General features: G+C 37.7%; 1 protein-coding gene across 4 annotated transcripts in view; it reads right to left on the bottom strand.

Moving 5' to 3' along the window:
- Positions 1 to 11,203, bottom strand: part of SWT1 (SWT1, RNA endoribonuclease homolog) — a 111,333-nt gene that overhangs the window by 93,375 nt on the left and 6,755 nt on the right. For all 4 annotated transcript variants that reach the window (XM_023510831.1, XM_023510829.1, XM_003785624.3 and 1 more), the window contains exons 3-5: positions 10,518 to 10,595; positions 8,373 to 8,431; positions 3,381 to 4,113 (exon numbers count right to left, since the gene is read on the bottom strand). In XM_023510831.1, coding sequence (XP_023366599.1) covers positions 3,381 to 4,113; positions 8,373 to 8,431; positions 10,518 to 10,595 — 870 coding nt within the window. The remainder of the gene's footprint in view (positions 1 to 3,380; positions 4,114 to 8,372; positions 8,432 to 10,517; positions 10,596 to 11,203) is intronic.

Below are 11,203 nucleotides of genomic sequence, written 5' to 3' on the forward strand. Positions count from 1 at the left end.
ACAGGCGCCCGCCACAACGCCCGGCTATTTTTTGGTTGCAGCCGTCATTGTTGTTTGGCAGGTCCGGGCTGGGGATTCAAACCCGCCACCTTAGGTGTACGTGGCTGGCGCCTTAGCTGGTTGAGCTATAGGCACCGAGCCTATTTTCTTTTCTTGAGATAGAATCTGACTTTGTTGCCCGCAGTAGAGTGTGGTGGCATCACAGCTCACAGCAACCTCAAACTCTTGGGCTTAAGTGATTCTCTTGCCTCAGCGTCCCAAGTACCTGGGACTACAGGTGCCCACCACAACTCCTGGCTATTTTTTTTGTTGCAGTTGTCATTGTTGTTCACCTGGCCCGGGCCAGGTTCAAACCCGCCAGCCTCAGTGTATGTGGCTGGCGCTGTAACTACTCTGCTATGGCCACCAAGCTGGGATGCTATTTTCAAAAAGTGGCCTATAAACCATAAATCTCAAGAACTGGCTGGGCTCCTGTAGCTCAGTGGTTAGGGCGCCAGCCACATGCTCTCGGACCAGTGGGTTTAAACCTGGCCCAGGCCTACTAAACACACACACACAAAAAAAATCTCAAGAACATTAATTTGCAATGGAAGAGGCAGTAAACTGAGAAGGGTCTTCATAAAAGGATTATAAAACTTAATAAATAAAATGAGGTATTTTTTTCTTTAGAAAGTATAACAGAGTTACTAAATAACAGGATTACTAAATCCAGAAAATATCCTTACTTCTTTGTAAAGTACACTCGTTATTGTAAGAAAATAATTATCTATTGAGGTATTAATATGTAAGACAAAATAATAAACATGGTATTAAGGTGATTATCTACTGTTAGTAATACACTAAATTGGCTCAGTGCCCGTAGCTCAGCTGTTAGGGCACCAGCCATATGCACCGGGACTGGTGGGTTTGAACCTGGCTCGGGCCTGCTAAACAAACAACAACAACAAAAAAAAACTAGCCAGGCATTGTGGCGGGCACCTAAAGTCCCAGCCACTTGGGAGGCTGAGCAAGAGAATCGCTTGAGCCCAAGAGTTTGAGGTTGCTGTGAGCTGTGATGCAAATGCACTCTTCTGGGGATGACACTGTAAGATTCTGTCACAAAAAAATAATAATATGCTAAATATGCTTCAGATAAGGAGAATATTTACTTGCTGCTCTTATGTCTAACTGACTTTAAGTCAGATAATTCTGCTCTCAGAGAAACATTTTATAAAAAGTTAATTCAGATAACTGGAATTAGCCATGAAAAAACTGCTTCCCCTACAACTTAATATTCTTGCTATGTACCTCTTTTGGTTTATGTAGTAATTCTATACAGAGACCAAAAGAAACTACAACCTACACTGCAGAAATTTTGCATACCGTTTCTTAGACGGACAGCACAAGGGAAACAGCAAGCAACACAATGATGATGATCACTGAACACAGTGGCAACTTCAAGTTCCTTTCTTTCATTCTATTCTAGACAAGTGATTATAAGATAAGAGGAATAACTGGAAGTTCTTTCTGGTACAAATGCAGTAAGAACAACAAACTCAATTCTTTCCCTCTTTGGAACCCTTCAAGTTCACCTGAACTAAAAATACTCCCTCTTGGCTGGGTGCACGCCTATAATCCCAGCACTTGGGAGGCCAAGGCAGGTGGACTGCCTGAGCTCACAGGTTGGAGACCAGCCTGAACCAGAGCGAGACCTCATCTCTAAAAACAGCCACGTGTTGTGGTGGGCACCTGTGGTCCCAGCTACTTGGAAGGCTGAGGTAAGAGGATCGGTTGACCCCAAGAGTTTGAGGTTGCTGTGAGCTATGACACCACAGCACTCTACTAAGGGTGACAAAGTGAGACTCTGTCTTAAAAAATAAATAAAAATACTCCCTCTCAAGCTCTTCTGGCATCCATAGTTATAAACCTTCCATTTTTCATAAGAAATACCTTGCACTGCTGCATAATTATCGTCTCAATATCTAAAAAGAGATTTTTAGACTTAACCGCTCCTGTTTATAAGCAGTTTCTAAGTGTCAGAAATTCAGAAGTTCTAAAGTTCTAAAGTTCTAAAGCTCTAAAAGTTCTCTAGAAGGTAAACAATTTTATTTGCCATAAAAACAAAGCTATAGATATTAGGTTCTCAAATAGTCCACAAGTACCAATTTATTTCATATTTTATTTTATTTGAGACAAGGGTCTCACTTTGTCACCCTTGGTAGAGTGCCATGATATCATAGCTCATAGCAACCTCCAATTCTTGGGCTCAAGTGAACCTCTTGTCTCAGCCTCCAAAGTAGCTGGGACTATAGGCACCCACCACAGTGCCCAGCTAGTTTTAGAGACAAGGTCTAGCTTTGGCTCAGGCTGATCTTGAACTTGTGCGCTCAGGCAATCCAGCTGCCTCGGCCTCTCAAATGCTGGGATTACAGGCGTGAACCACTGCACCCGGCCTATTACATATTTTAAAAGCAAAACAGGCGTTTCAAATTCTCTATCCTGGATCTCTGCTCACACAGTTATTTCCCTTTGCCCAGAATATCCCTGCTTCTCCCATCCCACCCTACTTCACCTAGACTAGAAGTAACTCTCTCTTTACTTAATTTTCAGTTTAAATGTTACTCTCCCCAGTAAACCCTTCTTAACTAATCCTAGGAGTAACTCGTTACTCCTTAACTAGTTACTAGGAGTAACTCTACTCATTACTTAATTCTCAGTTTAAATGTTACTCTCCCCAGTAAACCCTTCTTAACTAATCCTAGGAGTAACTAGTTACTCGTTAACTAGTTACTAGGAGTAACTCTACTCATTACTTAATTCTCAGTTTAAATGTTACTCTCCCCAGTAAACCCTTCTTAACTAATCCCTCCAAAGCACACAAAGCGATGCCAATACCTGCTTTATATTCTCATAGTAAAGACTTTGTCATAGTTAAGGAAATTGCTTGTATCTCTTCTCACATGAGTAAGTCTCTGAAAAAAAGACTATGTTGTCTCTTACAAACTATTTTACTGCAGTGCCTGACACACAGTGGCATAATAAAAAGTAACCTATTAAAGGAATACACTATTCAGAATATTGACCTCTCAGTCTTCTCCAGTATCGGGCTCTTGAAGAGCCTAAGAGATTGTCACAGTGCTTTTTCAAAGGACTCTCTACAACTGCTTCTTTTCACATTTTTATACATTCCCTTCTATCATGAATCCTTGATATCTCCCAAGCTATCTTTCTAAGGAACCTGGAATTAAAGGAAGTAAAGAAACCAACACCTATCTTCATGAATAAATTTGAGTCAACCTCCTATAATTATTATTGGCAAGAGAAACAACTAAAAACCCAACTATGTTAATAAATTCACTGCTGCAATGCAACATGATGTTCCTCATTTGGTATTACCTTACCTGGGTTAGGTTTTCTCTAGAATTTGAATCATTACTTCCTTGACGCTCATGGTATTTTCCTTTCCACATATGAGTCCACTTACACGTGGAATCTGAAAAGAAATGTTCCATTTTGTGCCTAGACAAATTTAATGAAACCTCAGAACTTTCCAGGCACTCTTTTTTTTCCTGGTTAGTCTCTAACTTGTTAAAATCTAAATTGAAGACATTTTCTTCTGCAGGCTTCTGGAGGGAATCGCAGGAGTTCACTGGGATTTTGGCACTAACCTTCCTTTTAGATTCGAGATGTTCCTTAGCTATCTTGTTGGAATTATAATCCTGAGAAACTTGATTTTTCTTGCATTTCTCCAAGACATATTTTTCAGAACTGTCTCTAAATTTATGGTTCCTTTCTTTCTTGAGTTCTTTCATCTTCTCCCTCTGAGCACGTAAGTGAGTCCATTTCTTTTCATCGGCCTGGCCTTCAGCTTTAGGTTTCACATCATTGGCAATCGTAGGACTGCTAAGGTTTTTAATTCCATGGTCAAACTTACTCCTAACATTTGTGAACTTGATATCTTTAAGTTTAAAATCTATACATCTACTTGTATCTTTTTTATTTCCATTTGAAGAAGGACTCTGTGAAATAATTTGATTATCATTTGAATATGATGTTTCTTGGAATTTAATAGATCCTTGGGATGAAGAACTGATTTTTGGTCTCTTTTTAAGAACATCAATTTCAACATTCAATCTGTAAAGCAGCACAGAAGCCTAGGTTACAATACAATTATGCATAAAGTAGCATCATATTATATTAGTTAGGGATAACAAAACTGGCGCAACATTAAACTTCATAAAAAGAAAGAAATGGCTACCCTTAAGAATGAAGTAGAAAGAATTACTCCACAAGTGGCATTAGAATAATTGGTTTGCTATTTGGAAAAAAATCAACCAATTTACAGCCATATATGATACATGACAACAAAAATTCCAAATGGATTAAATACTTAAGTATAAAACAATTGTTATTATCACAATTACTATATTTCATGTTAACCCCTTAAAAACTAGAAGGGAAAAAGGGAATGTTTACCCGATTTCTTAGTAGAGAACTTCCTGTTAAAAATTAATAATAAATTAATAAAAATTAAAAGAATACAGTAGTATTTGCCAGATACATAATAGCTTATTAGCCTTAGCAGATTAAAAGCTCTTCAAAAAGTACTAAGAGTCTAGACTAAGGCATAAACAGAAAATTAATGAGAAAAAGGGAATAGCTAAAAAACATTACGTCTGACTTCTTAGTAACCACAGACATTATAACAGTAACATACCACTTCCTTCTATAAGCAAATAAGCAGAATTTATGATAATGGTAAACACTGGCAAGGTGATGGAAAATGGACCCTCTCATATGTTTCTGGTGTAAATGCAAAATGATATAACTTTTCTACAAAGGAATTTGACAATGTAAATTAACAGCTCTAAAAATGCCCGGACTCTTTGACTTCTCTAATTCCTATTTTAGAAATCTATACCAGGGTAAAAAAAATCAGAAATGAACTTAAACAATATATAATACCAACTAGTTTTGTCAAATGCTATATTGAGATAATGCAGCTTTATATTTGCAGCCCCAAATATTAAAGTTTTGAGATCTTTTCAGATAAAAGACATTTAGTAAACATTTATTCTTTGTGAATGATTTAGCATTAAAATCAACACTCAACTGAAGCTAAATATCACTATCTTACACTGAATTCCTGGGATATAAAAATAAATGTGAAATCTTGTCCAAAATTTAATTATTATCATTAGACTATTTAAAAATTTAGTAACAGGCTTGGCGCCTGTGGCTCAAGTGGCTAAGGCGCCAGGCACGTACACCCAAGGTAGCGGGTTCGAATCCAGCCCATCTAGCCCAGGCCGCCAAACAACAATGACGGCTGCAACCAAAAAATAGCTGGGTGTTGTGGCGGGCGCCTGTGGTCCCAGCTACTTGGGAGGCAGAGGCAGAAGACTCGCTTGAGCCCAGGAATTGGAGGTTGCTGTGAGCTGAGATGCCACAGCACTCTACCCAAGGGGACAGCTTGAGGCTCCTGTCTCAAAAATAAATAAATAAATAAATAAAAATTTAGTAACAAACATTTTAGCATATGACACCATAGAAACAATAATTTCTTAACATTATCAGCTGCCAGACTGCTCTACTGATCATCATAAAGCACATTTAGGATACTAAATTATATATACACTTCCAACTCAGGTCAATTTTTAAGAATAAGGTATTATTTTGGCTACTTCTGCCAGTAATGAGTACTGCTGATGGAATACTACCACCTCTAATAGTAACTGAGGTAAAAATTTATTTCCTCTTCAACTCCTAGACTTAATGATTTAATTAATGATGATGATATATCTTTTTATCAAAGAAATCCCAAAACCTGAAACTGTGCATTTACCAACTAAAGAAATGCTTTCCAAATACTGAAAACATTGAGTTCTGAAAACTTTCTGAATTTGAAAAGCAGACTTCAGATTGTTATCTTTGCTTCTATTTTTCCTGCCAATACATTTATTTGTACTTAAACCATGGAACAGAAATTACAGTAATAGTGCAGTAAAACTGGCTTCCCAGATGATAAAATTCTTTCTGATTTTTTTCATCTGCGTCTTAGCTTTCACTGTTTGCATGCCTCCCAGGAACTGAATTATGGGGAGATTTCTATAGAAAATTCTATAAACCATTTAAGACTTATAACCTTGAAGGAAATATCTGTTTACTTATCCAACAGCTAAACAACAACAGCAAATGAACCACTTTCTCGGGTAGCAAGCAGTGGCTGTTAGAAATCCCACACTGTTGATGGCAGTGTCTATTATGCACAGTATTACAGCTTTCCTTTGTCCAAATTATCATTTAAATATGTGATAGTTCCCACCATATTTTTTTAATATTTTGTACAAATACATGACCAGGAAGTTCTAAAATATCTTGCATTTCACATAGTTTTCTTTGGCTAAGGAAAATTTTCACTAAAACTTGTATCTACAATTTAAAAAAAAAAAAAAAAAAAAACTTGTATCTAGAGTACTTACCAATGTCTGAAAGTGAATATTCAGATATTAACGACATGTTTTGTTCATATTACTGATGCTGTTATCATAGTATGGTATGACGGTAACCCACAAAATGGCATGAACACTGATCACACCTGGGTTTCAGGCACAGTAAATGTTACTGAGGTAAACATGCAAAGATCCAGCGCGCCAATGGCTGAAGCCAAACAACAGATTTTGAATACTGAAGTAAAGGTAAACTTCAATGCACCCTTAGAAAAATTCAAATTCTAGTCTCAAAAGAACTCAATAACATTGTTTCTTCTTATTTCCAAAGACTACATGACATGATCTTCATCAGAAGACATGATCTTCTGATATAGATCAGAAGTCTATTTATACTTTACTCTTTTATACATGGATGTGTGACCAAGGACTTAATGATGTGCCTTTAAACAAAAAAGTAACTAATGAAAAGTCAAGCAGTATTTCAGAACTTAAAATGCTTTTAAAAAGAACATCAGTGCAAAGGCATTAAAAATCTAGTTCAAAAGTTTAGCAAGTGATAGTCAAGATAACATGAAATTTAGAATATACTTCAACAGGCTTGGCGCCTGTAGCTCAAGCGGCTGGGGTGCCAGCCACATACACCAGAGCTGGCGGGTTCGAATCCAGCCCCAGCCTGCCAACCAATAATGACAACTACAACCAAAAAATAGCCGGGCATTGTGGTGGGTGCCTGTAGTCCCAGGTACTTGGGAGGCTGAAGCAAGAGAGTCACTTAAGCCCACGAGTTGGAGTTTGCTGTGAGCTGTGACGCCATGGCACTCTACCCAGGGCAACAGCTTGAGACTCCATCTCAAAAAAAAAAAAAAGAAAGAAAAGAATATACTTGAACAGATGCAAAGTATCACACACAAAAAAAACAGAGGGAGATGATTAAAAAGAACTGAAGAAGAGTCAGAAGTAAGTTGAATTTTTATTGTTTTTAGCAGATATTGAACTGAGACTGGGAAGCAGACCTCTTTATTTATATATCTAATGCCATTTTAATTGTTTTTCCCAACTCCCTATTTTCAGGGAAGCCTTGATCTTACTTCTAATCAAAGCCTTGATCAAACTTTTGACACACATTATATGTCTTATACTTATTTAACCCCGTCAGTGGCAAGAAATTCTTTTACCACAAAATTCTTGAAAATTATAGAGGAAAAAAACAGAAATTAAAGAAAAATAATTTATAGTATTCCTACCATCAGTCCCCAAGTCCTCTACCTATAACTACATGCTGGTTAGTTAATACTCTTTAAAGCCATATCCATTCAATGAGATACATATTCTCTTCACAGGTAATATATAAAAATGATGTATACAAAACTTCTAAGCCTCACAACTTCTTTCACAAGTATAAGTAATGAAGTTACGTATCTTATATGTCAAAATCAAATCACCTGAAATAAAAATTTACATTTTATTTGGTTTTTATTTATTTATTTATTTTTAGAGAGTCTTACTTTATCGCCCTCTCACAGGACGCTCACAGCAACCTCCAACTCCTGGGCTTAGGCAATTCTCTTGCCTCAGCCTCCTGAGTAGCTGGGACTATAGGCGCCCGCCACAACACCTGGCTATTTTTTTGTTGCAGTTTGGCCGGGTCAGGTTCAAACCCGCCACCCTCAATATAAGGGCCCGGCACCCTACCAAATGAGCCACGGGCACCACCCCTATTTGAGTGTTTTTTAAACAAGAGAGTTTTGATAGATTTGTGTTCTACTCAACTTTTTCTTAAATTTATATCAAATTTAAGAAAAGTCAATCATCATAATCCGTGATACAGCTAGAGATATCTGCATGTGAAATAGTGCTAATCAAAGTGAAAACAATTTTTTTTCAAATCTAAATATTTTCTAAGCCCAAAAAATGAAAAGATAAGAAAAAGGAGAAATTTACCTTTTCAATTCTTGTCTCCCGTTTGTTTGATAGTACAGAATATCTGTATGATCTGATTTCTGAAATTAAAAAAAAGTCTATCACTTAGAAAATATAAACTGTACCTCGAACTTTTGTTACAGACAATATTTTTTTTCACAGATCTATCACTGAGAAAGCTGACATGATTTACTTAATCCTTCCAATAATTTTGTGAGGCAGATTTATCATTATCCCTATTTTACGGCTGAAGTACCCAACGCTACAACTGAGCAGGGCATTTTCCTCAATGTCACAAAGCAAGTTAGTAGCAGAGCTATCATTGAAACCAGATTTATCTGACTCTCTATCATTCTGTCTCTCTATGTACTCTGGGGGCACAAGGCCAGGCACAAGAAAGATAAGAGAAACATAAGGTAACAGTCCCTGTCCTTAAGAGCTTAGAGCAAAGTAAAAAGACATCCCATTGTATTTGTAAAAAAAACTGAAGTAAAAAGATAAGGATGAAGAAAGAATATGGATATGTACAAATAACCTAATACAAGGACATAACTCAGTGTCAAAGAAGAATACTAAATAAGTACTCAAAGAGTTCAAAATTTCAACCACTGAATGATGAAAGGTGCCCCAAAAAACAGGGAGGCAAAATAGATCCTAAAGACTGAAATATGGGTTAAAAATGAAAGACGGCATATTGAGCTAAGAAAGCGTAGCAATTCTAAGCAGCTGAGGATGACTAGTATAAATTCAGCAGAAAGAAAATGAACCTGCCAAGCCAAAGGCAAAAGGACTCTTAAAGGAAAAGGAAAAACAACTGAATCGTAAGGTGTGAGCAAATTTAAAAGAGCCTTACATGACAAACTAAACAGTGAGTGAAGACTTTTTAGCAGAGAAGAAATGTGATGAACTCAGTGTTTTATGGTTAACACAGTAAAAATATATTGAAACTATATGAAAACTCAAAACAAGTAAATACATTTTTTAACAGTACTTTCAGTTGCTGTCTTACAAACAAGTAAATTCTTAAAAACACAATTTTGCTTCCTTGTAACTTTCCTTACTTTTCTCTTATAACTCACAGGATATATATGTACACACACATATATACATAGATACATATATATATGCACACAAAAATTGTATATATATCCAGGATAGTTTAACATACATGTGTGTATACTTCAATTTGGTGTTAAGTACTTCATCAATCACCCACGGAGGGGTTTAATCTGCTGTCACTGCTTCTAATTACTTGTATGAGAACATAAAGACCTGGACTTGGCTGTAGGAGGCACCTGTGAGAAATACTTTGGCAATAAGGGATTGGGGAAGGGATTTAATATCATTGGCTCTCATTAGTGAGATCCACGAGAGCATGGAAGTATGTACATCACTGGTTAGCAGTCTCCACAGCTGTGGCATAGGCGGCCACAGGATTACTTCTATAAACAGCTTTGGGAGAAGTTAACCGAGGCTCGTCCTTAGGCTCCGCTTCTTGCTTGGAGAACGCCTGATTGGTGCTCCTCCTCCTAAGACTGCCGCTGAGAGATTACTGCTGAGATGCTCGCTTCTACAAATATTGACTCTGACTTCTAAGGTGCTTCAGCACTGAGACCTGAATAAGACCTACCCCGAGTAAGCTGGCACAGAGGCCTGCATCTAGACAGTTGGGTGGGCCGGGGCCGAGTCCTAGCATCCTGGCTCTGACAAGGCCCTGGGTCAGGGCCGGAGACACAGCATTGTGGACCCGGACACTTGGTTCTGCTGCTGTATTAAGTTTTGTGTCGTTGGATAATTCATTTGACCTTCTGGATCTCAATTTCCAAATGTGAAAATGCAAACAATCTATCTGCCTTCACTATCTCAAAAGGACACTTGTAAAGACAAATATAATCACCTATACAGAAGACTTAAAAACTGTCTCAATTTTACCCATGTTGTCTAATCTCACATGCTACAGTCTATCTGCACAAGAAATAAAGAACTTAAAAGCTTTTTAATGAGTTGAAGAAAGAAAAACGCCAACACTGGTTTTCATTCTATTGGCTAACAAAAAGCAAGGATAACAGAAAGAAATAATTAGGGGAAAGTAGTGGGGGGGATCCTAACTATAAATTAAAATTTTAATATAAATAACATAGTTGGTCATGGTATCTAAACACTCACCAGTTTTCTCTTCTCTGATGGAACTGGTCTTAGAGCTGAACTAGCAGAAGTTGCTGAGGTCTTTTTCTCTTTCTTGTCCTAAGAATGTCATGGTGGGCAGAAGCAAAAAAAAAAAAAAAAAAAGCACAAAATAAAGTACAGTATAAAAATAACATTATTTCCTCATTATTATAATCAACATTCCCATTTAATAATGAATTTTAGTGGGCAACAATGTTTAAAGATACACAAACTTTGTCAAGAGGAAGGGAGAGTCAGCTAGAATGAGCAGCCTAGGTGCTCGTGAATTAGAGACGAGCGGGAAGAGGAGAAGGGATAAGAAATAACCTAAAGGGCACAAAGTGCACTACGCAGGTAATGGTTAAACTAAAAGCCCAGAATTCACCACTAAGCAATGTAACCACGTAATAAACCTGCACTTGTACCACTTAAATTTACACAAAAAATGTTAATTAGAAAGAATTGCTTGGCTCGGCGCCTGTGGCTCAACCGGCTAGGGCGCCAGCCACGTACAACAAAGGTGGCGGGTTCGAATCCAGGCCGGACCCACCAAACAATGACGGCTGCAACCAAAAAAATAGCCAGGAGTTGTGGCGGGCGCCTGTGGTCCCAGCTACTTGGGAGGCGGAGGCAGGAGGCTCGCTTGAGCCCCAGGAGTTGGAGGTTGCTGTGAGCTGTAATGCCAC

The sequence above is a fragment of the Otolemur garnettii genome, unplaced genomic scaffold (genome assembly GCF_000181295.1).
Source record: "Otolemur garnettii isolate 467f Iridium unplaced genomic scaffold, OtoGar3 scaffold00016, whole genome shotgun sequence".
NCBI classification, from domain to species: Eukaryota; Metazoa; Chordata; class Mammalia; order Primates; family Galagidae; genus Otolemur; species Otolemur garnettii.